General features: G+C 45.5%; 1 protein-coding gene across 3 annotated transcripts in view; it reads right to left on the bottom strand.

Annotated features, from left to right (window-relative positions):
* Positions 1 to 5,830: 5,830 nt before the first annotated feature.
* The window catches only part of LOC135366428 (transcription factor 15-like), a 48,891-nt gene continuing 27,522 nt past the window's right edge, over positions 5,831 to 27,199 (bottom strand). For all 3 annotated transcript variants that reach the window (XM_064599125.1, XM_064599123.1, XM_064599124.1), the window contains 3 exons: positions 21,508 to 21,684; positions 13,148 to 13,458; positions 5,831 to 5,927 (listed from right to left, as the gene is read on the bottom strand). In XM_064599125.1, coding sequence (XP_064455195.1) covers positions 5,895 to 5,927; positions 13,148 to 13,458; positions 21,508 to 21,646 — 483 coding nt within the window. In that variant the 5' untranslated portion in view covers positions 21,647 to 21,684 and the 3' untranslated portion in view covers positions 5,831 to 5,894. The remainder of the gene's footprint in view (positions 5,928 to 13,147; positions 13,459 to 21,507; positions 21,685 to 27,199) is intronic.

The raw sequence follows: 27,199 nt of genomic DNA on the forward strand, positions 1-27,199 counted from the left end.
AAGCTGGGATACAGTACGACGGCGCCGTGCCCAGCTTGCCCCACCCAGACTTGTACGTATTTGGAGTATTGTATTTAAAACACTGTATTTTAAATACAATTTGCGGTATTTTGGTACTCTACTCAATACTTTTTGTGTTGTGTATTTGTACTCTATTTAAAATACATTTTGTGGTATTTTCTACTCAATACTCTTAATTACAAATTTGGGTCTCCCTCTCAAACTTTCTGTGTCTCGTCTTTCCATTATCTTGCGTGTTCAGTGGAAATTTCCTGAGTCTCTCGGACTTGACCCGGACATTGGCCCTTCTTGGAAGTCTCCATTTAGAAACTGCCCAGTGTGTCCTAAGCCTTGGCCAGTGAGGGTTCTATTATGTGTGCCATGACGCGGTGACGCCGAATTCTGACCTCGCCGACCAGGGACTTGCAGAAGTTTGCTTTGTTCTGGGTCACAATACTTAGTGGAGTTATGTGGTATCTCCTTGTCATCTTTTTGGGACTTATGTTTAGATGACTCCTAGTCCTATCACACAGCGGCGGCTACCGTAGTGCGCGGGGTTTAGGTGATTCATGTCACATAGCGACGGCTTGCCGCATTGAGCAGTGACCGGTGACTTTTTGCGCTCAAGGATAAATAGTATCTTAATTGTATTTCAAATACTTTTTGAAGTATTTTGTACTCTATCTTAATTACTTTAATTTTTATGTATTTATACTCTATCTTAATTACATTTTAACGTTAGTATTTATTATCTTATCTTAAATACATTTTTGAGTATCTTGTACATGTCTGGCCCCACCCCAGCTACGATCCTCCATATCATCGAGGACTGTGACCGGTTCAAGTATGAACGCCGGGTGTTTCGACGCTAACTTGAGCTCCTTGACCATAGACCATTCAGCTTGTCCAAAGTACTTGGTCCATGGAGCTCTCCTGCGCATCGGTGCCTGGCTCTTCGCTCCCTTCTTGTTTTCATGCAAGCCACTGGACTTCTCGAATAGCTCTAAACAGAACTCCGACCAATCGTCGCTTCGCGTTCACCATAATTCATCCTCTCATATTAACGTCTGTGAAGTGGGGTAGGGTCCTGTGACTACCACGGTTAAACATCCCATGTCATCATCACGGTTCTACGTCAAAACCGCTAAGTCAGTATCGCGACACGTCAAGTCAATATCGCGAAGAGTCAATATCGCAGTAACAAACGACGTTGGGCTAGTTGGTGTGCATACGACATGGTACAATGCGTACAAAAAACAAGGACAAGCAGAACAAGAAGAGGACAACACCAGCGTAATATTGGTGGTGGTGTTGTCCTCTTCTTGTTCTTATTGCCCTTGCACTCTTAAAAATGACCTTAACCGCATAGCACCCTCCTAGCCAACCATAATCTCCAATGATACGGTTATCTGCCCTGATTTGTTGAAAACGGGAGGCGTATGCCATTTTTGTGACCCTTATGCTGTTCATAATTGTCACAAAAAGGCGTACGCCTCCCGTTTTCAACAAATCAGGGCAGATAACCATATCATTCGAGATAATGGTTGGCTAGGAGCGTGCTATGCGGTGAAGTTCATTTTTAAGAGTGTGTTTTTTGTGCGCATTCCACCATGTCGTATGTACTTAATATCGCGACACGTCAGAATCGCGACACGCGGCAGTGTACGGACATCTCGGACATTTTATATTTTTTCTTGTGTTTTTCTTTATTTTTTCTTGTTTTTCTGGTGCATCCTGGGCCATCAATGGGATTTAATTACCTCTCTGTTCTCCGTCATGCAGCCTGTGAGGAGAGTGCCTCCTTGGCAAACTTATCCTATACCTATACTATACTAGACTACCTATACTATACTATACCTATACTATACCTCCTTGCAAAAGAAGGATCGCCGAGGACTATAAGAATTATGACATCATGGATTACTTGAGAGGTATATAGCCTACAACTTTCAGTTGCAGGTGTAAGGCTCTGTAATATACGTCAGTTGTTTGTTGGTACCCATTAAAATTGGTCACGTACAGCACCGAGATTTCAGTCTCCTCGTCAATTTGCAGTTCCAAAAATGAAAATGGTATCAGGGACGATTAAAGGAGTACAGAGGGCCTTCCAAAAAATTTTCAGATTAAAAGACGTCTGATGAAAGTGTGTGTCTCATTTTACCGTATGGCGCTAAAGGTTTTGATGTGTTCAATTTGTTTCCCAGAAAAAAGCTCACATAAACATGGGTCCGCGCCTTCACCCCTAACTCGCCACTCCGGGTATTACGAGGAGGAGAGGGTATATGATGCCACATCACCGATGGCGTTATAAGGAGAACTCGTTCTGGTTCGCCGGTCAATGGGGGTCAGCGCCTTGTCCCTTTGCCGCTGTAAACCAATTTTGCCAGTTCTCCCGGAGAATTGGGGATAGAAGGAGCGGCCGAATCATTACCGAGCCAGGAGAAAGGCTTTTTCAGAACCCCGAACAGCCGAGTAGCAGACGACAGAGGAGTAGCAGACAACATTTCTCTAGACCAATCTGCGAGCGTTCTCCTCATAGCGTCAGCGCGAGGTTAGAGGCAGATACTGCTCTTCACCGCCGTTGCGCACGGTCGCCTTTTGCGGCGTACTTTAAATTCAATTTCTGCGATAATTATGACTCTGTGGTGTGAATTACTTCGCATGGTGCATCTTACTGGCCTACTTAACAGTTTTATAGTAAGAAAACAGGGTGTTAAAAATGACTTCTGTGCTACTTTAAGGTATAAGGACGTGTAATATACGTGAGTTTTTTTAGCGTGGAAGTGGCTTCATTTATTCCTGTAATTTGATTTTGACGATACCCTCATTCACCCTGAACCCTCTACAACCTGTCTGCACAAGCGGCCTTCCTGTGCCACTCACCGTTTTTTTTTTTTTTTCTTAAAATAGTGAAAGCTTAATTTTGATCGCGCTACACTCTTAAAAATGAACTTCACCGCATAGCACGCTCCTAGCCAACCATTATCTCGAGTGATATCGCTATGTGCCCTGATTTGTTTAAAACGGTAGGCGTACGCCTTTTTTGTGACACTTATGCGGTTCATAATTGCCACAAAAATGGCGTACGCCTCCCGTTTTCAGCAAATCAGGGCAGATAACGATATCATTCGAGGTTATGGTTGGCTAGGAGCGTGCTATGCGATGAAATTCATTTCTAAGAGTGTAGGGTTAAATAGATCAGGGGTTAAAATAAAGACCCCACGAAGAAGTGCTCTATGCGAATGAAACCAGCTGTACACTCTTAAAAATGAACTTCACCGCAAAGCACGCTCCTAGCCAACCATAATCTCGAATGATATCGTTATCTGCCGTGATTTGTTGAAAACGGGAAGCGTACGCCTTTTTTGTGACAATTATGAACAGCATAAGTGTCACAAAAAGGCGTACGCCTCCCGTTTTCAACAAATCAGGGCAGATAACGATATCATTCGAGATGATGGTTGGCTAGGAGCGTGCTTTGCGGTGAAGTTCATTTTTAAGAGTGTACATTGTTCACAGTTGTGTGAACCATCCAAAAATAATTTTTTCGTCGAACCTATTAATTGGTGATATATATTTTTTTAATTCCGTGTTAGCGCCGCGAAGCAACTGTGGCTATGAGCGGCGTACAGATGTGGGCAGATGGAGAGAGGACAGCAGGAAGGAGTGGGAGACAGGGGGGTCAGTATGCGTCTTGGGCCGACTTGAGGGGGGAACTGTGCGGACATTCGTCTGGAAAGTCTTCGGAAAACCCAGGGAAAACCTCAGAGAGCATAGCCGGTGACAGGATTCGAACCCGCGTCGCCTCCCAGTCTCTGCGTGGAAAGCGATCATCCTAACCACTATGCCACGGGAGAATTAATGACAACTAAGTTTCTAATTTTAAATTCTAATTTTTCTAAGGAAAAGCCGACTGAGGAGAGGAGCGCTCATTGCTCCGCTAGATTCTGAAACCCGACGTTGAACCCGGGGAAAGCTAACTAATTGACTAAATACAACCGACTAATTGACACCTTTGCACTAGAACTGAAATAATTACAAATAACAAATTTAATTATCACTAATTAATTGACTAGGTTCGACGAAAAAATTATTTTCGGATGGTTCACACAACTGCGAACAATGTACAGCTGGTTTCATTCGCATAGAGCACTTGGTCTTCATTTTATCCCCTACCCTATTTTCATGGCTTAGTCGCGATTTTGACGTGTCGCGGTATTCATGTATCGCGATTTTGACATCTCTCGATTTTGACGTGTCGCGATTTTTGACTCGCTAATTTGACGGGACACCTCATCATCACTTCTCGTTCATTTATTGTTGTTGTTTCATCCTGGATTACGTCCAAAAGCTAATCCTGCGTTTACGTTTTTTATCAGTAACTCCTAGCTGACGCCTATAGCTCCAACTAGGGTTCGGGTCCCAGGTTATAACCCTCTGTTACCATCGTCGTCGTGGTCGTCCCTCCATCATCAACATACGGCATCCGTCACGGGGACCGCCAGAGGGAACAAAAGGGTGTACAGGCAGTCGGGTGTCAGGAAACATTTATGTATGGTTTGGGGTGTCCGATAAATCACTGAGAGGTGCGGGAGAAAGCGCCACGTTGTCTGCTCGGTGGCTTACCGTCCCCTAGACTCTCACCTGTCATCGCTCAAGTTGCGTCAGTATTTCCCAGGTAAGCGACTATTACATTTCTGTCCAACTGTCGCGGTAGGTTGGTAACGTACTCACCCACGAAAGGTTGCGAGTTCGAATTCGGGGAATCGGTAACACGGTGAGGTTGCTGAGACAAGGTCCTCCGCGAAGGACGTCAGAGATTCCAAAACAACAACAGATAAATTAATGATGATGAACGGAGAAATTTGCCACATGAGGTGCGGCCCACTACCCCAAGACACAGTGGACGGAATGAGATGTGTCCTGATGAGGAGGATGACGAACGACGCTGAAAAGGGTTCGACTAGAGTCACTAAATAAGCTACGCTTCAGAGTAACGACACTGAGCAGTCATGTTGTTTCGGATGACCTCCAGCGCCATCCATTTAGTGCTCTTCGAAGTGTCGTCTTCTTCCACTGCTGAACTTCACCTTCATCTATTTCTACTGCCAAAATAGAGGTGGGGCTGGAGGTCATCCGAAACAACATGGCGGCTCAGTGTCGCTACTCTGAAGTGTAGCTTATTTAGTGACTCTAGGTTCGACGTTGAGATTCCAAAACACGTCGATGCAAGAGGGCCAAAGTAATGCGCAGTCTGTGGCACATCTAATGGCCATAAAAGTGTGAGCTTTGATGGTTTTCTTTGTCATGGTTGTTCCCGTAGAATTCTTCCGATGTACTAAAACTTGGGGGTTGGGGAGTGATAACCTTTACTTCCGGATTCCGATCTTTTTTCTTACTTCTGGAGAACTCTGAATCCTTTTGAGGGAAAGGTATCCTCCCTGAAAGGAGTCCTTTACCTCTCACGATACTGGACAGCGGATAATTTCGTCCGAATAGGGTCTATTTTACACGTGCCAGTAAACACCGTGTTGGAAGCAATATTTACCTCGCCAATATTTCTACCGTCCTCAATGCTACCATCCTGGCGGTGAAACTCCCCATTCATCATCTTCAAGATAAAGTTTTTATTGTTGTTGTCCTCAGCCTGAAACGAACATGCCGTTCTTTATGCTCAGTAGGCCAGCATACTCTACAAAATGAGCTGTCGAGGCCCAGCTGCCTCGTTACCACTCTCCTTTGTACGCGCCATATTCCATCGCTTGCAATAGAAAAAAATTGAGGATCATGTATTTTAGTGACTGTTCAGGACTATTTCTCTTCAGCTGGCAAAGAGTGCAAAATGAATTTATGTACATCGAATGAAATCTGTCGACTCGAAGAAGTTGGACGCTTCAGGTTGAAGCCGTCCTCCTGGATTCCGTACGCTGGAATCAATGAAAGGCAATATTAAAACAATGGACAGCTCAATTTTCGAACGTTAATGTATGCATGTAAACATAAATATATCAATTAAACAAACATATCCCCCCTCCCCGGAGTACAAAGACACGTGCGTAAAGCCTGTATATACATCAAAAGTGTAGTGCGCTGCAGTTAAAAGTGAGCCCAGATTTGAAAGCCCTTCTCACCGCTGCCGCGTTTATAGCGCTCTCGTAAATTAAACAGCGCCGTGTTCACCCATTTTGCTTGTGCACATTTTTCGTTTCCTGACATCCTGCAGTTCAGTATTGCATATAATTTATGCGATCTTTTACTCATATATTTAGTCCTAGTTTCAAATATCTGTAATGTGCAATATGTTATTCAAGACGTGCCCGTAATTTTAGACAGAAGCAATCTATATCCACCAACATTATTGTATACAGGGTGTTTCAAAAAACGTGTCATTCGGACTTTATAAAAGAACAGGGCGACGGAAAAATACGGGGTTAAGGGCACTTGTGTGGCAATTGAATTTGCCATCTTGCAAAAATATTTTCATTTGATTTTAATTAAAATAAATTGAATTTCTTTAATTGAACTCTAAAATTTCCCAAGTCAACCTAACGTTTTTTTTACAGAATTTGAGAGCCCGTAGCGAACTTAGTCAGATCCACCAAGAAATCCGCTCGATATTGCAAATGGAACTGTCCCAAAAAAGTCCCGAAGTTGAGGCTTCAGAGTTTCGGGTATTCAACAGCGCATCAAATCAGTCGGAAAAATGCGCGGAGGGCAGGACGTGCTCCTGCCCCCACCAGCTTCGGTGGCGCAGCGGTAACGCGTGCGCTTGGAGACTGGGAGGTCCGCGGTTCGAATCCGCGGGCCGGCTGTGCCGTCTGGGGTTTTTCCTGGGTTTCCCTCAGATGTGTAATAGGCGTATGCCGGCACAGTTCCCCTGAAGTCGGCCCATGGACGCAGCTATCCTCCCCCCGAGCGGATTCCGCTCGGTCTTCCACTTCACCCTTTCCTCTCCTCCTCTCCACCACCTTTCCCTTCCCGAGAAACATGCCACCTAATCAGGCAGGCAGACCTCTCGGGTTCCTCCCAACGACACTCCTCCTCCTCCTCCTCCGCTCCTGCCCCCATGAAGCTAGAACAGTTTATCGCCGGACCGGCGTGCAGCACAAGACGCGCAGATAACAAGGCAGGTGACATTCCACCATACGTTGATAAGCGGCAAACAAAAATGATTCCGCCTCTTTTTTCCCGCCCTGTGTTTTTTCGACCTTCTATCTTTCATGGGCACAGGAGCATGTCCTCCTCTCCACGAACCTTGCGTCTGATTTGGTGCGCCGTTGAATACCCGAAACTTTGAAGCCTCAATTTCGGGACTTTTTTTGGGCAGTTCCATTTGCGATATCGAGCGGATTTCTTAGTGGATCTGACTAAGTTCGCTACGGGCTCTCTAATTCTGTAAAAAAAAAACGTTAGGTTGACTTGGGAAATTTTGGAGTTCAATTAAAGAAATTCAATTTATTTTAATTAAAATCAAATGAAAATATTTTTTCAAGGTGGCAAATTCAGTTGCCACACAAATGCCGTTTACCCCGTATTTTTCCGTCGCCCCGTTTTTTTATAAAGTCCGAATGACACGTTTTTTGAAACACCCTGTATAATATTCTGTGACCTACGCGTGTATTATGTAAGCTGTAAGTGTATTCTCCGTTTCCTGGGTATGTGTCGTCTTCAGCATGTATGTAAAACTTTGTGAGCGTGTATGACCATCGAGGCTGTTGTTGGGCACGTAATAAAAAGCGTTATTACCATTATTACAGGTTACTCTCCAAAAATTTTTTGCGTGGTTGCTGCTGGTACGCTGCCTGGTGGCGCCTTTTTGAGCAATTTTAAATTTCTTTTTGTTGCTCTTTTAAGCGGGTGAAGTACCCTTAGGTTGACATTTTAAACCTCAGGGTTGCAGATGAATCAGCAGATTATAAGCGTGAGCAGCACACAATCGGGGCCTTTAAATACGTATACAGTCGGACCTCGTTTTATGAACCCTCGATATACGAATTCCCTCAACTTATGAACGGCTCCACAGGGAACCAAACTTTTTCCGTGTATTTTGACCTCGTTTTACGAACCCTCGATATCCGAACTATGAACGGATTATGAGGGAACGGACCCAAAGTAGCCAAGCCATTCTGACCTCGATATACGAACGGGCGTTATGAACGTACAGAGGACAGGCCAATGGACCGGTGGACAATGAAAGTTCCTCAGTACATGCTGCCAAGGTCAAACATACAATGTCCCAACGTCACTACGTTCCACAAACATGATTCACCATTTCCTGAAAGAATAATTCGGGCGTTTACAGCCGAATGGTTGTGAGTTTGCACCAGGTCTCCGAGATGGAAACATCTTGCCGTTCCAAGAAAGCGTTCAGTCCTGACAGCCGGTGACAAGCGTGATATTTGCTGTTGGAAACAGTCTCATCCGCGCGCGATATGGTACTTTGAGGACCGGGTGGATGAGTCAAGTGTCAGACTTCTGTCGTCTCTTCTAAACAGGATAGACCCTGTAGAAAGTATGGTGCAAAGCACAATTACGCAGTATTTTCAAAAATAAAACTTATTGAAATCAATTTCCCGTGGTCTTATGAGGTATTTGTGCACTGCGGACCTCGATTTACGAATACCTCGATTTACGAACGATTTTCCGAGAAACGAAGGGTGTTCGTAAAGCGAGGTTTGACTGTATACGTTAACCTGTACCGGTATTTCCTTCATTGTGTTCATTTGAGACCGTCCTTTCTATTTGAAATTGGTTGCTTTGTGTCCATTACTGCCCCGTCTGCATAGCACACAAGTAGCCACAGTACTACAACACAGCTCCATTATTAGGTGCCAAAATATGCCCTATCTAGATCTTAATAATGCCTAACGACGACAGCGAAGATCTGTTTGGAGGCCTGGCCAGTCGGGGATCAATAATGTTCGGTGAAATATGATCATGAACTTAACCATTTATGTTCACTAGTAATTTGCGAAATAAATGTTTTTTTTTTCTTCTCCATAACGGCGCTGCTGAGAAGCGGAAATATCTTATTTGCAAAACCACTAGTAAAGCAGAGCTCTTCCGCATAATAAGCGCAAAGGAAGATGCGGAGAATGATATCTCTATCACTGCCCATGACTGCAGTAACCCTCAGGTGAGGAGAAAACGGGGCATACGCCTTTTTGGAACGTTACTATAAATGTAAAATGGGATCAAAATGGCGTACTCTAACCCCCAACCCAACGGTTTGCTGGGAGCGTGTCGTGCAGTGAAGTTTCTTTTCTTAGATGACATTTCCCAACACGGGAATTTGGGTGGGGTGAGGGAGAAAGGTCTGGGGTTATACTCGGGAGAGGGCATCAAAATATCAAGTTGGGCTAGTTCAGCGTTTCTCAAACGTCTCCAGTACTGACCCCTTTGAGTAGTGCCAAACCTAACATGGCACTCCGCCTTTATAAGCCTTCCGAAAATTTACTTTTTCAATGACATTGCAGTTTATTTAAAAGACATTAACCACGGAGAGAGCTACCAAAAATGCTTATTAATGTTTCTTTTTCTCTCTCTTTTTTTTTTAAACAGGGATTGATTTAATCACGTATTTCAATGAGAAAGGATGTGTTTGCTTTCTTCATACAAGCAAATCAATACGTTGATCTGTGTGGCTCAAGGCATGTCGCATGTCTGCTTAGACCCTCCATGACCCCCAGAAAAAGGCCCATGACCCATTTGGGGGTCATAACCTGCGGTTTGAGAAACAATGGGCTAGTTGGAAATACGTCATAAGAGCGTGGTACAAAACAGATGATAACGAAGAGAGACTATAAAGACAAGGGCTGCCGAGAGCAGTGAATTCTCTCACAAATCTATACCTATGGTCATTCCATGACCATCGCGATTTTGGTTTAGATTTTCACACACAGGGTGTTTCATTTAACTCGAACCCCACCTTTAAAAGATAACGGCTCATTGCATCACAACGAAACCAACTGCATAGTATTACTAGTAGCCCAAAGTGTTTCGGAGTAGTTTTTGTACCGCAATTAACTAATTAATTAGTGGAAATTAATTTTCTAACTTTCTAATTACCAGGATTACAACAAAGATGTCAATTGTGAGGTTGTAGGCGCTGCCATGAGAAAACGAATTCAGTTGGTTTTCATCTCCCTAGCTCTAACGACTTCTTTTTTCCCGGGTCTCCAGAACTGCACCCGGACTTCCGAAACTTGGATGGAGCATGTTTCCGACGCGCAAAAAGAGCGCTCGATCGCAACGCCCTCCCACGACCACTTGACGAACAAGGAGATATGCGATCCATTCTGTCTACACTCTTACCTGTCACCCTTGCATGGTGCCGTATCTGCTCGACAATCAGAGGGCACAGTGACGATGACAACGCGGCGCTTTGTCTTTTTATTGTTTGTTTGATTTCCTCCTCTTTTTTTCTTATTTCGCCGTGAAGCAACTGAAAGTACGCGATAGGGAAGGGGGGCTACATTTCAGCCGACGCACCTTGATCCACTTTCGTCTCCGTATGCACACTCTTTGAATGCTCTGCGGGTCAAATAATGCCCTATTCCAACGAAGAAAGAGCTGACATTGTGCTTGCCCTAGGTGCTACACAGCGCAATAAAAAAAAAAGGCAGTGAAGATTTTTCAGATGTGGCATCCCGGCAGGAGACCAAGACCTGCGATGATTGTTCGTCAACACGATACGCTAAAAGAATTCGGCAAGTTTTCCCAAAAGCGTCGTAGGTCATCGACACCTTCAGACGACGTTCGAACGACGTTGGTGTTCTTTGAGGCACACCCTCTAGCCAGCCTCCGCGAGGCTAGATGTCAGATTGGAGTTCCGTTGCCGACCGTATGGAGGGTAGCAAAAGAGGCGTGCCTCCGTCCTTACCACGTTCAACTGCATCAACAGTTACAGCAAAGAGACTTCGAAACTCGGTTCCCTACGATGAAAGATGAAAGTATGTATTTGTCGTAAGTAAGTATTTGTCGTCCCTTCAGATGACGCACCCCGAAAGTCGCTGGAGAGGCGTGTTAGCTTAGCTCAATTGGTAGAGCCCTGGACCGGAAATCCAGAAGATGTGGGTTCGATCCCTACAGCTGGCTAACCTTTTCAGTGACTTTCATCTTTCATCGTTGATTTCTTAGGCAATTTGAGGCTTTGTTTGTATCTGTCCCTTCTATGTTTGTTCCAGCCTCAGATCATCAGTTTCTCTCTCGGTTCCCTATGCGACCCTCATTGGGGCTGTCTTCCTTGATGGGACACTGACCGCGGACACATACCTAAACGAGGTTCTTCAGGCCCCGTGGAAGAGTTCTGTGCCAACCTCCAACTAGCGCGATATGGTCAGCTGTGGTTTCAGCACGATGGCGCTCCAGCACACAGCTCCAGCTCAGCTCGCGCCTATCTCGACCACGCATTTCTTAACCAGTGGGTTGGAAGGCTCGGACCAGTGTTATGGCCTGCCGGGTCCCTGGACCTTACGCCTCGGGATTTATTCTTATGGGGATATGTGAAGGACAGAGTGTACGTCGAGGACACGACAACACCTGATGCCCTCAAGGCGAAGATCACTCAAGTTTGCCGTGAAATCCCCGAGGACATGTTGCGGAGGGCGACCGAGAACACAATCAGGAGATGCCGATTTTATGTGATGACGCTCAGCGATCTCTTCGAGCACCTGCTCTGAATGTCCATAATATTGTTTCTGTTATGTTGGAATACATGTGCGAAATGCAGACTCACGTTGCTCTATCTTAAAATAAGTTGTCATTAAAATACGTTACATCAAAAAGAGGCGATTACTTTTATCCGGCTCTTTTCTGTTTTCCCTGTGCAGCACTTAGGGGAAGCATCGTACCCGCTGGCTCTTCGCTGGAATAACACATTGCTTGTGCCACAAACCATTCTACAAAGAGTGGCCGTAAATGACTAAAATACGTACACCTTAAAAGATAGTCTGAACAAATGTCACCGCGACAGCTCCTCCTTGTGTTCTCTGGTTTGCTTGCTTTTTATTTTATTTTGTAAACACATGCTCGAAGTTCAAGGTGCTTCCGTTGAAAGATAACCTTCCCTGTCGCGTGCTTTCAGTTGCTTCACGGCGAAACAAGAAAAAAAGAGGAGGAAATCAAAAACAACAAAATGACAAAGCGCGGCGTTGTCATCGTCACTGTGCCCTCTGATCGCCTAGCAGATACGGCACCATATGCAAGGGTGATAGATAAGAGTGTAGGTGGCATGGATCGCGTATCTCCTTGTTAGTTCGTCAAGTGGAAGTGAGTGGGCGCTGCGATCGAGCCGTTCTTTTTGCGCGTCGGAGACATGCTCCGTCCAAGTTTCGGAAGTTCGGGCGCATTTCTAGAGACCCTGGAGAAACAAGTCGTTAGAGCTAGAGAGATGAAACCCAACTGGATTCGTTTTCTTACGGCAGCGCCTAAAACTTCACAGTTGACATCTTCGTTGTAATCCTCATAATTAGAAAGTTAGAAAATTAATTTCCACTAATGAATTAGTTAATTGCGGTACAAAAATACTCTGAAATACTTTGGGCTACTAGTAATACTATGCAGTTGGTTTCGTTCTGATGCAGTGAGCCGTTATTTTTTTAAGGTGGGGTTCGAGTTAAATGAAACACCCTGGCCTGTATACGTGATGTACATGTAACGCCGAAATTCTTATCTTTTATTTTTTGCTTTCTATGAGCTCTCGGGTCAGTTTGGACATTGTGCAGAATTATAATTTAATTCTAATTTCACTAGTAATTTTCACTACTAAGAAAAATTTACATGGAGAATTAGGTAATAATTAGCCTCGTGACCAGGCGGCGTCGAGTTGTTTCGAATACTAACTACTCGTCTTTCATTTGTTGGTTTGTTTGTAAGGAAAAAAAACGACGAGAAATTGAGCTCGTCTCCCGCCTTGTTCTGCTACTCCTACCATAAATGTTCACCCCCACCTCACCCACCCACCCCCCACCCCTAAAAACTACTTCTCGTCACTCATTGTCAACGGGTCCTCTGTTCATTTCTGTATTCCTGAGACTCAAGGAGCTTGTACCTACCAGAGTTGCCCACGAGTATCACAATGAGCATGCCGGACAATTCAGGGTGCTTCCTTCAACTGTTGAGATCAACACGAATATAAGATACATACGCTAGCCATTTTCCTGTGTGCCACACAGAAGGTGCAGATGCTGGACGCTTGTAGAATTCCAGTCGTCAACCCGTCCATGCGATATGTCAGACAAGGCGCGTCGTTGCTTCTGGAAGCCTGTCTCAAGGCTGTCAGGTGGGCGATGTATCTGGAGGCGAGACGCAACGTTTCGATCTTGGACAATCTCCTGTCCTTGGGTTCCGTCGGGATCAGCGTCCGCAGGGCGAGAAACGCAGAATTCACGCTCATGGTCCGGACACGTTCGCGATCGTTGGGACTGCAGCTGGGTTGGAACTCCATCTTGTGCTGGCCTGCAGTTGAAATTATACATCTCCAGTATGCACACATCATGCTAAAGGACAGAATGCATAGCAATAGTGAGGGTCTACCGGACCAACAGGTGCTGGAAAGACATAATAATTCGAGATACAGAGAACAAACAATGCCGAAACTTGTATTCTCTAGAGAGCTGGCCTGAGATTTTCCCTCTCCCTCGCGCGCCCCGCCCACCCGGAGCGCGCCAATGAGAGGACGCGTGGGTGGGGCGTCGTCGGCTGAGTGCCATCTGGGGGCAGAGGTTCGAACGTAGACGGGGACGTGCTTCTGGCGATGCTACATCCACTGGGTCGTTCCATCCACCACAGCCCTGAGTTCGCCCGTGAGATGGCGTCCTTGAGCGATGCCCGCGTTTGTTTGTTTTTGCTTTTAATGAAAGTTTTATGATGGCTTGTTTTTGCTTTTTATAAACGTTTTATGATAGGCGTCCTTGAGCGATGCCCACGTTTGTTTGTTTGTTTTTGCTTTTAATGAACATAAGAAGGAAAAAGTAGACAAAGTACAAAGATCAGCTCGCCGGCTTATATTGTCTGGGTTTCGAGGGACTTCTTCGGTTCCATGTATAGTGCAAGAACCAAATTTAGATTCACTTGCACATAGGCGCAAAGTAAATACGTAAACTAAAACTGTTCTTTCTCCTATACAATGTCAGTTATTGACTACAAACATTAATAATACATTGTTAAAATTTGTCCACGTTCGACGCGAATAAACCATTCAAGAATGTCATTTATTTATTTATTTGTCAAAGTTGTTTATTGTTTGACAATTGACGTCAATAATTAGTTGACAAAGTGTTGGGGGACTAGGGGTGAAAGGCATGTATGCCATGTTTAGTCACTATCTGTCAGAGAGGAAAAACCTATCAAGTTGTCGAACGGGAGAGGGTGAACAACCCAGGCACGTGGACCGCTTTCTGGATGCCAAGAAGTGGGTTAGGATGAGGAATGTGTTTATGGGCAAGAGTATTACAAAGAGTTAAATACCCCTTAGGATAACAGCATCTAGGACTGACGCTTTATTTTGTTTTTCTTCATGTTTTTGTTACATCAACGCTACAAGCGAACCAATAAAAAAATTGATCAAACGACCTCTGCCGTTTCGATCAAACGGCGTTCGATCAAACGGCTTTCGACCAATTGCATGAGCACGCATCATGATATGCTACAGCATATAAAAACAGCAGTGTACTCCACTACCGAGGAATCAGAGGACAGCCCTCGACCACATGTACTGTTGTCATCGCCAACAAGAGCCTGTCCATGCAGTTCCTTGCAATAAATGTCATCTGCATTAATTTCGCAGCCTGCTGTGGTCAGTTGCATACGTCTCCTGGTTTCACATAGAAAGATGATGCGCGCCCAGTCGATTGACAGCGGTACGGTGCCACCAAAAGTTTAATGAAAGAAACCACCATAAATGTAGTCTTTTTTCGTCATTAGCCAGCATTACCAAACATACGCACAAAAACGGCCTGGGAGTCTCGTCAAAGTCCTTCTGTAACAACATGGGTGGCATCATGTTCAGTAAAAGGGGGAAAAGAACCAGAGTCTTCTGTCAGCACAAAAACGGCACGGGCATGGCATCTCATCAAATTCCTTACGTAACAACACGTGTCACATGGCGCAGTGAAGACAAAAAGGGGGTATGAAACAGAGAAAAAAAAACGCAGAGGGAAACAGTCCATAATGACGCATTGTCCCGCGAAACGACAAAGAAACAAAAGCGGAGTATACCTCTCACCGCCCGTGTCCCGGTCCACAGCGCATCGCTCAATAAGCACACACGCGCGCCAAAAAACGCCCTACTATCACCCAAACACAGGCGCAACGATTCCGCGGACGCCTTATCAAGATCACTCTAACAACGCGTGTTCCATATATTTAATAAAACAAACAAACGCGACCATCGCCCAAGGACGCCGCAAACGCGCCATTCGAAGTCCGCGCCTAACAGGCACTGAATCAAGCCATCATAAAACGTTCATTAAAAGCAAAAACAAGCCATCATAAAACGAAACAAACAAACAAACGCGGGCATCGTTCAAGGACGCCGATCATGAAACGTTTATTAAAAGCAAAAACAAGCGAACACAGGAGCCGTCAAAATCCGTCAATTCATTTCACGAAAACACAAAAAAGAAAAAAAAAAAGAGAGACAGAAATGACTCAGTACGTATCGCCGACCATTTTCGCGGTCCCAAGGAACGCGCGTCCCTAGATTCACATAGGGAGCCTCCATGTGCGTCCGCAGCAACCCATGTAGGCTCCCTAGATTCACACAGAGCCAACCCGGCGCTCAGCGCCGTGGTGGATGGAACGACCCAGTGGATGTAGCGTCGCCAAAAGCACATCCCCGTCTACGTTCGAACCTTTGCCCCCAGATGGCACTCAGCCGACGCCGCCCCGCCCACGCGTCCTCCCATTGGCGCGCTCCGGGTGGGCGGGGCGTGCGAGGGAGAGGGAAAATCTCAGGCCAGCTCTCTAGAGAATAGTCGCATTGACTGTATTAATCTAATCGGTTTCACACGTATGCTCAAATTGTATACATGCTGTCCTCACCGCTTCTGGTTTGGCGCCAAAACGACATCCGGTTTCACAGCAAATACGCTCTGCGCCGACCACTGCGCCGATTGATACAGTTATCTCTCTCTTCTCTATCTTATCTTATCGCTTCTGATTTGAAAAGTAGGAGGGTCGTATACGCCTGTTTGCGGCAATTCGAATTGCCACAAAAAGGCGTACGCCTTCCGCTTTCAACAAATTTGTAAAACGAAAGGTATAGTCGCGGAAGGACCGGAAGTCTTCGTGGCACCGGAAGTTGTGTCAGGGGCTTGTTTATGTTTGCCGAAGAATGTCCCATGTATACTAAAAGTTTTCTTCGAAATTCTTTTGATTTAGCTGTTGTCTCTCTGTGGTCAATTAAAGGACATTCTGTGCAAGGATTCTCGCTTAATACACTAGTCCGACTGAAAATTTAAGGCCGTTAGCGGAACTGCCGTGACTTCAGCGGTAGAAGAAGCATAATTTCGAACGACTTCGTTCTCTGCCCTGATTTCTTATGCCCTGATTTCTTGATTCTCTGCCCTGATTTCCTGAAAACGGGACACGTACGCCTTATTGTGATAGACTAACAAAAGGTTAAAGCAAGATGAGATAGATTTAAGACAAAAGATGACTAAAAAAGATTAGGGTGATGCGTATTAGGGTGAGAGGTGAGGGTGGGACACTGAAGAATGAGGACTTGAGTTCACAGGCTGTTCATGTGACCTGCGTCGCTGCGGAAAGTCAAAACAGCTTTCGTCACAGACAGCTGTGTGGGATGTCGGCCGAGCAGAGTAGCCAAAGAAAAGCCGGTGCACCGCAGCTCGAGTATAGGCGTCGTCTGAGAGGTGTCCAATCAGCAGCATTCGAGAATATATGGAATACAGTATTAGCCTCAAGAGCGCAAGTGGGGCGTTTGTGCGAGTGGAGAACATTCATTTTATAGAGAAGCAGAGGGGTCCTGGCGACATTATGTCGTAGTCGGTGTAGAATGGACGCTTCTCGACGCGAACAGTGGTGTGTGGCAACGAAATCCATCGACGGGTCGATGGACCGGAGATGAACTTAATCGGACAGGGCCCTCTTGAAACTGCCGAGTGCCGCTGTGGCGGATTCGGCGTACCTGTAATCGACATGCTGAGGCTGAAAGTGGTTACTGGACAGTTATTGACGGGGACGTCCCCATGTGCCCGACATGCTAAGGCGTCTGCGCGGGTGTTAACGTGCAGGCCGGTGTTGACTGGGTGGTACCCATTGGAAACACAGGCCATGACCCGAGGATAGAAGTCGCTTGTGCGTTGCGACTATCATGGTGTCTAGGCAGCCTCTTCAGAATTCAACGAGAAAGGTTGCGGAACCGACTTCAGCCAATAACTGCCGCTACGTTCACTTTGGCGACAGTCCTTGTGCCCTGGACGGACATCCTGCAACACCGTCGTGCCCTGCCTGGATTTCCTTCAAGACACCGGTCTACTTTATGTTCTTTAATCCTGATGTGCGGCTTTGCTACCGTCTCTCCCCCCTCGTCTCCTCATTGTCATTTTACATCCTATGCAGTCCCGTCGGTATTGGGGTAGCGGGCCACAACCCAGGTAGCGAGTTTCCCCATTCATCATCATCAGTGCATTTGTTGTTGACATTGTTATTGTACATAAGGCCTCTCACTGTTGACGACTTCCAAAGATGTGATGACGACCGCGCGTTAAGACGTACTGCGCCGATGCGACGTATTTCAACTCAGGAGAAATGAGATACCATGTCGCGGAAGAAGCACCGCATAGTTTACGCTGGCAAAATACGTTCATCTCTTGGCTTTATGCCGACGGGAATATGTCGGCAAGCGGTAAAACGACACGCAAACAACGTCACGTGACCTGAAAATGACGTTTTCTATGATGTGTGACCAGGACAAGGTGGCTCTTTTGCAAAACGCGCCCGCTTGAGGGTAGTTACAAAATGACGGATTTATATCGCCCCTGTGGTTTTCATGCGCCGTGGGCCCTCGTCTTGTTATTCGCTTTGATTGGTTGGTCGCTGCCGTCCGCCGTTGTCAGTCGCGCAAGGAGCGATTGCTTGAACGGCGCCAGAGAACGGGCCTCCGGCGTCCTCCGAGTGACGTTTCCACCGTCGCGGGCGCCGTTCCGGGCTCCCGCCCAGCAATGGGAACGAGCCTTTACGGGGCGTTGGCACGCCGTATAGATCCAACGTTGTCGTTTTCCCGCCCAGGGCCCTCTGTCTGTCCTTTCTTGTGCATCAACTTCGCCTCAATGTGGCTTTCACCCCGCACTTCAGACATAGACTATAGGGTATGCTTCAACCAGCCCGTGTTCGAACTGCGGCATGGTGGCAAGCATTCAACATGTCCTCATCGACAGCCCTCTATACAGCTCGGAGAGAGCAATGCTCCGGTCCCAACCTACTCGTATAAAGAACAATCTTTGGTCCTTGTTCTAACCCCGTGCAGCACCGTCAATGCGTGCACTCATTCTATCTGTTCTTGACGTCTACTAGTCTGACCTCAGAGCTTTTGCCATGGATGGGGCTGTACGTCTCCGGTGGCTGACCGGATGAACTACTATCCCCACCAGTTACGCGTGTGTGAATGTCATTCGCGTGTCTCATGTGTATGACTCACCTTTTTCATCGTCATCCCACTCATATATTATCCCACATGCACGGAGGTATGATACCGCTACTGCTGCGGTGGATCACCTCCGTCGTAATTCATCTAGTTGTTAGGAATTGTGGATAATGTGGGCCCAAAACTGTGTTCTCATAGAACAACATCCTCGAAAAAGTGCTGCGTTGCAGACGATAACGTAAATGCATAGAATACGTAGTTTTAGAATAGGGATGCGCATTGAGACCTCACAGAAATAAGGAATCGTCACTGCACAGTGAGCGTAATACTGTTAGGGTTCTGGGGTACGCAGTGACCGCCCTTATTTCTTTGGTACCTCAATGCGCATGGGTACCCTATATCCAAATGTTACTCTTGGAAACGACATCAATTATCTCCACGCGCTCATCTGAGGCAACTCGCGCCTACTGGCCATTCTGTGACGCTTCAGTGGATCCCGGGACACGTAGGCCTTCTTGCTAACACCCGCGCCGACACGATAGTAAGACACGCACCATCTACCAGTGCTTTCCCGGCTACCCCTCTATACACCTAACGACCTCTGCCTGTTCCCTGCACAGTCGCCGGTGGCGCTGTGTCCGTACCCGGCAGTTCCGAGCGGACTCTACCTCATAACACCATTTCGTACGTCTCACTGATTCCCTGCAGGACTTTCCTATTGCCTGCCGTTGCAATAGAGCTGAAGAGTCACTCCTAAAGATGCGAAGCCCAAGAAAAAAAAAAACGGAAATTTTGGGGAAAAAACAGTCTTTTTCGGGTTTTTTCCTCGTCTCCGAAAAAATAGACCAAAATTCCCAGGCGACAAAATTGAAAAATGTAAATTTTCGTGCCTTCGATGCGTTCCAACCCGCCAACAGTGCCTTAGGTGCCTCTAATCCGCCAACAACCACCAACTAAAGTGCTCCGTCTGGCCGCTCCAAGCAATCGCCATCACGTTCACATAATGTCAGAGATCTGGTCGGAGTGGACGGGTTGTTCTAATTACCTATCGCTGAGTAGACAGCCGTCTCATGGGATGCTCTGCTCTGCATTTATGCCTAGAGAATGAACACTACTAAAGCTTCTAGCGCATCGTATGCTGTGGTTTGGCCGGCATTGCTTCGACTGAGCAGTAACAACGTTTATTTCCATTTTTTCAAATTTTTCGGGAAAAAAAAGAACTTTTTTTCCCCGAAAAATTCCAAATTTCCAATTTCCAGCGATTCCAAATTTTCGGAAGTTTTGCATCTCTAGTCACTCCACCATCGTCTTCGAATGAATGTTGCACGCACACCCTCACTCCTGTATAAAATGCGCCAGACGAACTCCCCCAACTGCACAACTTGTTGTGCGGAAGCCGACACTGAGCACTACCTAATAGACTGCAACCGGTACCTCTTAGAAAGTCTCACCTTCCAACGCTTCCCTTAGCTGTAACGTGTAATACATTTTATGTTGCATGATGGCATTAATAGACTTGTACCCGAGAAACGTCATCATGACGCTGGTAGACAGACTGAAACCGAAACAAATCGGAAGGCGAGGGCTGGGTTCCACGAATGGACACTTGTTCGCTGCCTCCTATTGAAAGAAAAGTAGGACCGAAGGTTGCGTCCCTTTTAGGGACCATCGTAATCCCCTCAAGACCGTGGCTTTCGGGCGCGACCTTGTTCGCCTCTAGCTTCGAGCGTAGTTCAACTCTACCAAATTGGTGGCGCTGTCGAACACTGTGACGTCATTTGTTTACAGACAGGGAGAGGTCTATTAGGGGAGCACAAATAGTCCCCCATCGCTAGATACAGTGGACAACACTATGCCTAAACTCCGAGGGTGAGTAGGGGAAAGGTATTTACGTTACTTTGATTTGGTAGCGGTAGAGGTTTGGTAGCGGCTTTATTTGCTCGGAACAGCAAGCCGCCGTAGGCTACCCTTTCCCTCTTTATTTTTTTATAACAAACATATCCCACCTCCGGTAGCGCTACCGGAGGTGGGGATACCGCGCGGTATCCCCTGAAATTTTCGGATTTGTAGCGACGATAGCATTGCGCTACTTTTGAGTGAAATAGTCTGTAGCGGCATTCCGTTGCTTGGTTTGGGTAGCAAGGGCCCCAACACTGGTCATAATTACAATAATTCGCTGTATATCATCGCTTTTGTTCAAAGCGCATGCACATCGGCCAGGAGAATATTTCTTGTTCAAGACGTCATCAGCGCTGGTGCTTCCGAAAAAATCGCGCCCTGTGTCCGTGTACGGGTGTCTCCTTCGTAATACCGTAATTTCACGCGTATAAGCCGCACCGCAGATAAGCCGCAGGACGCGTTTTTTGGGACGTTTTGAAAATTTTCTGGCAGATAAGCTGCACCCGCAGATAAGCCGCAGGCAATACCAGACGACTGATTTGTGCGACAAAGGAGACCATAGAGAAGGCCATAAACCCTGTGGTCCATACTCCGGGATCGGCACAGTGTACAACAGAGGAGGTCAGTTCTGGAGTTCTACCAAGATCGGATTGTGCCCTTGTGGGGAGTTTTTCGTGGATGATGGGTCAGTGATCTTCCAGAAGACGTGAATCACTGTCACCACTTTCCTTAAAGCTGCTTGGGGGAATGCACCAGGAAGATCAATCTACTCGAATATGGACCCGTCCCTGTTACGCGCTGTTCGTGCATCTGCAGGGCAGTGCTGTTTCAGAGGCACTGTCGGCCCTTTCGTTAAAATCGGCGTATGGGGAAAATATCAGGAAAAAATAGTCATCAGATAAGCCGCACCGGTGGATAAGCCGCAGGGCGCCCGTGAGAAAAAAAAATCGCGCATAAGCCGCGGCTAATACGCGTGAAAATACGGTAACTTGTACACGTACCTTTCAAAGTTCCGCTGTCCAGATCTTTCTTGTGAGGAACGTCGACGTTGAGACGTCCAACCCTGCTGCAGTCATTGACTCCACTGCTTCCCACGATCCCGACATGAGACTTCATGTTGCGTCCCATACTGTCCGTCATATGTTGCGTTTCTTCTTACATGAATGCCTGGAACTGAACTGAAAGTCAAGGGTCATCGTTAGGTTTAGCACAGCCAGAACTGGAACAAAGCGCCAGTCATTCTCAATCGCAGCAAGCAACTGGTTGGCGATTACCGATTCAAAGCTAGATACGTACATTTGTGGAGATATATTTCAGATATACAGGGTGTTTCAAAAAACGTGTCATTCGGACTTTATAAAAAAACGGGGCGACGGAAAAATACGGGGTAAACGGCATTTCTGTGGCAACTGAATTTGCCACTTGCAAAAATGTTTTCATTTGATTTTAATTAAAAGAAATTGAATTTCTTTAATTGAACTCCGTAACTTCCCAGGTCAACCTAACATTTTTTAGAGAATTAGAGAGCCCGTAGCGAACTTAGTCAGATCCACCAAGAAATCCGCTCGATATTGCAAATGGAACTGCCCAAAAAATTCCGAAATTGAGGCTTCAGAGTTTCGGGTATTCAACGGCGCACCAAATCAGTCGCAAAGATGCGCGGAGAGCAGGACATGCTCCTGCCCCATGAAAGATAGAAGGTGGTAAAAAAAGAGGGCGGTAAAAAAAGAGGTGGAATCATTTTTGTCTGCCGCTTATCAACGTATGGTGGAATGTCACCCGCCTTGTTATCGGCGCGTCTTGTGCTGCACGCCAATCCGGCGATAAATTGTTCTAGCTTCATGGGGGCAGGAGCATGTCCTTCTCTCCGCGCATGTTTGCGACTGATTTGGTGCGCCGTTGAATACCCGAAACTTTGAAGCCTCAATTTCGGGACTTTTTTGGGGCAGCTCCATTTGCAATATCGAGCGGATTTCTAAGTTCGCTACGGGCTCTCTAATTCTGTAAAAAAAAAACAAAAAAAACGCCATGTTTACTTGGGAAATTTTAGAGTCCAATTAACGAAATTCAATTTCTTTTAATTAAAATCAAATGAAAATATTTTTGCAAGGTGGCAAATTCAATTGCCACACAAATGCCGTTTACCCCGTATTTTTCCGTCGCCCCGTTTTTTTATGAAGTCCGAATTACACGTTTTTTGAAACGCTCCGTACGCGCTCTCTTTTTATGTTTTGATTATGTTTTCCTTTTCCTCAACAGCCCATGAAGAAGACCGAAGTTATAGACGAAAGGCAGAAATGAAGGAATACGGATAGCTTGCACGGACATAGAACGAAGATATACAGATCTTTATTTAAACAGCTTTGGCGGTCGTGCTGACAAGATTAGGCATTTGGCAGAACACATAACCCCACCTTAGCTTTCAAGACTCCTGCATATCCGTACACATGCATTAGTGTGGGCGTTGACATGCGTACACGTACGCCTTGTACCGAAATAGAGGATAAAATACGCAGTAATGAAAGAACTATCTTGTGTAAAAAGAAATAACCTTTACTAAACAACAACTTTGTCATCTGTGACGGGGGGGGGGGGGATATATTGAGTAGAAGGAGCAGAAAAATGGAGAAAAGAGGAGAGGGAAATGCATTAAGGGGGTGGGGGGGAATATGTTTAATGCAAAGTAAGAAAAAAGGGAAGGGAAAGGTTAGCCACTGTGCATTAAGGGGCTTAAGTACGGTTATGGTAAAGATCCACACCTCCTGAAACAGCACCATGTTTGTCGAGAATATGTTATGTTGTGGAAGATGCGAAATGGCCATATATGAGGAGAGTGGCTTCGTCTGATGACCAGCCCTTGAACAGGTACAAGCCCTGCATGTGCTATCCGAACTTGCTGCACGACCAGTTTTAGCAAACTGTTGGGTTATCGTGCCTATCGGAACCAATTGCTGTCGTGCGTGACACAGAATGTTATCCAATGATTGGTTCCGGGTGATACGGTTCTACGCAGACCACGTTATCAACGACTGCCATATTTCCATTATTTTAAAGTAATCGACGGTTTGCTAAAACTCTCTATTGTGTGTATGCCCTTCTGAACGCAATGTATGCATTTTTACCGTAAGCAGACGCGAAAAATAATCAGCACGTGATGTCGACGAAAGTTGAGAATGTTACCGACCGAACGTTGAAATGAAACGAAATGTTTAGACGTGCTACGTTGGTTGTAGGGGGAAAAGAACCTTATGCAGAGAGGGTTGTTGCACTCTGAAAAAAGGGAGTAACGGGAGAGTAACTGCTCACTTTTGCTCCCCCTTCCCTATAAGTTACTCCATTTAATTTCTGTTACTCCCGACATTCGAAATTTACTCCGTCGCCCAGAATTCTTACTCCTTCCCCTTACCCCATTTTGCTGCGTTACTCCCCACACTTAGAACTTACTCCTTTGCCCAGAATTCTGACTCCCCCTTTTAAGTTGGCTACTCCATTTTGTGCCTGTTACCCTCCCCACTTGGAAGTCACCCCCACGCACTATATTCCCACTCCCCTGTACTCCGACTCTAAACTGCAATGGGTGTCACGGTTACACCCCACAAATGGAGTAGCATATTACTCCCCTTAGGGGGTGTAACTTTTACTCCAAAAAGGAGTGTTCCTTGGGACAAGCCATTTACTCCCTTAAGGGAGCCGTGACGCCACCTTTTTTTTTTTTTTTTTTTCGCTGTGTGGGATTTGGGCTCTTGTTCGCAGATTATATTGTTTTGTCACGGTAATTTGTTTGCAGGGGGGAGGAATATGTGGCTGCAGAATATTTGTATAACGTGTTGGGAAATAGTATGTATTGTATATTTTTATATTTTTCGAGGAGCAATTTGTACTGGCCTCCAAGCTGCGGGCTTCCCCGGCCTGGTTCCAAGGCGTAAATCTATGAATGAAAGCTCGCTGCCGCAGCAAAAAAATACCACGAAAAAGCCCGCGCAGGAGCGGCCGAATTCCGTCGCATGCGCCAGAAATTACAATACATTAATTGCCAGAAGCGCCTAACTCTGTCTTCCAATCAGAATTGATAACTGCTTGATTAAGTACAGTGGTTGGAGCTCAACCTGTTTTCAGGTCAAGTTCTAATTTGAGAGTTGCGAAAACGTCGATTGAATCCACACAAGGCCATACAACGACACCGTTATCACTCCTGAAATCACGAAGGGCGCACACTGTCTATGGCAGTTATTATAAGTGCATGAGTGTCACAAAAAGGCGAAAGCATACCATTTTCATCAAACCAGGATACAGAACGATGCCATTCGAGAGAGTTTACTAGGAACAAACTCGTGTCTCGTCAGACAATCCGCCCATTGAAACGAAGTCGTGCAGGGCTAAAGAACGTTACGGATTCTGTTACAAAAAGCGCTTGTGGGAAGTACACCTATTCGTAGCATTTCTTGTGAATTGGACCGACCATCAGGAGACTGCATTTCACCAGCTCCTCTATTTCTTGCAGAAAAAAAAACACACAACACCTTCATGCAGTTATTTTGCTATATCTGACGCTTAGACACACACACAACACGCATATAAAGAGACGATTGTGAGATGTGACTGACGCTCTCAATCATGTTATTCCCTTTGGGATGTCGTGTATTGCGTATTGCTGCGAAGAAAGAAGGTTGCTATACAAAAACGTCCGTATTTAAAATAAGTACTTGGATAGCACTGTCTGTGACCCACCCGTAAAAAGCTCCTTATCCCAATCCCCCCACCATCAAAAAAAAAGAAAGCTCCAGTTCTTTCAGAGACGACGATCGTAACGAGAAATACAGGCTTTTTAATTAAATTTTGTGACACTTCACGTTCGAGAATCCTTCGAAGTTCTGGAGATTCCTATCTACGAAGACGTAAAGTATATAGACAAGCTGGTCGTGGACAGACGAACAATAGGACAAAACAAATAGTAATCTCAGTTCTGTGCTTACCCACGATAACCGGGTTTTGCCGTCATATACTAGGAACGCCCAGATTGTTGGTAAATGTTGAGTTTTCTGAAGCTGAAATTTTAAATCTTCTTTTAAATATCGATATTTAAAATGCTGCAGAAGTGGATGGAATACCAAACAAATTTCGTAGACGGTAAGACTTCTGCTGAATGGTGGAGCAGGTTTCTTTTTCTTATCTTCAGAAAATATTTTGCAACTGGGGTTGTTCCTCAACAATGGAAATGTGTCACAATTGTGCCAATACACAAATCTGATCCATTACTACTGATCCATGTAACTACCGCCCTTTCATTTTCCGTCTACCTGTGCCAAGGTATTCGAACATATATTTTATCTAAACATTGGTTAATTAAATCACGTAGATGAAGCGTCTGTTTTCTATTCTAGACAACATGGGTCCATAAAAGTTCTGCCCACTGTCACTCAGTTACTCCACACCGCAGATTACTTTACCAAAGTTATCAACTCCAGAGGCCAAGTTTGTGTTATTTTCTTCAAGAGCGCATGATAAAGTCTGTCACCGAAGTTATTGTACAAATTGAAACCAGAGTTGTCCAATCTTACAATATGTGCATGGTTCCATAATTATTCGCAATTACGTCGGTAGTTTGTACAGATTGGAGAATGCGAGTCCAACTCTGTCACTGTATAGAATCTGCGGCGTCCTCCAGGGATCTGTCCTCACTGCCCATTATTATTCTTACTATACATTAATGACATAACTGTATACACACCGAAGTTAATGTGCGGTTATTCGGCAGACGATTGTATGATATATTTACCGAAACATGCGCAGTATAATACGGAGTCGTGAGGATCAAATACTACTGAACAGACGCTTTGATAAAGTAAATGACTGGTGCAAAGACTGGCAAAAACAACAACATTAAAAAGTTTGTTTTCCTTAACCTTTCCAGGAAAATAAAAAAATACGATACAGGTTGGCAGTGCTCATGTACAAAAGGTGTATTCTTTCAAATAGGATCACTTATGATTTACGTTGGGACTCCCACATTGAATATGTCACTCGGAAGGCCTCTCGAAAACTTTGATCTCTTCGACGTAAACTCGAGTACGCAACCTGGAAATCGAACACAACAACAACAATAGATGATGACGATGTGATCGGGTGTTTCATCGCGGTGGAAATCGAAGCTATAACAGCCTATGCGTACAAGACATACGTGCGCAATACATTCAGAGGAAAGCACCGAGTTTTGTATTTGATAAAAAAAAAGGAAGGACGATAACTTGGGCCCCATAATACAACAAAGCAGGCTTAGTTACCCTCCAACACCGGCGTGTAGAATGGACCGTTTCAAATTATTTTATCTTTTAGTAAACACTCGATTAGTAGTCACTCGAGAGTAAGAGCCGACGCACCACCTATCACAAATAGACACACTCGGTATAACAACAGCTGGCAGCCCAGATCCGTTCCAGCAACAACAACAACAACATAGATGAATGGATGATGATGATGATGTGGGATGTTTCCAGCAAGAAACGATCGTTCTACAGGGTGTCCCAGAAAACGTGTCATTGAATTATAATAAAAAAAACTACACCACCTAGAGTCATGCGGTCAACGGCATTTGTTCTTACTGGGTTTTTGCCACCTCCTCATGTGAATGTCGTGTAACGTAAGTTTAATTATGTAAATTTTTGCGAGCTTAAGTCGGAAATTTGCCTGGTAAAT

Source organism: Ornithodoros turicata, chromosome 8 (assembly GCF_037126465.1).
Source record: "Ornithodoros turicata isolate Travis chromosome 8, ASM3712646v1, whole genome shotgun sequence".
Classification (NCBI taxonomy): domain Eukaryota; kingdom Metazoa; phylum Arthropoda; class Arachnida; order Ixodida; family Argasidae; genus Ornithodoros; species Ornithodoros turicata.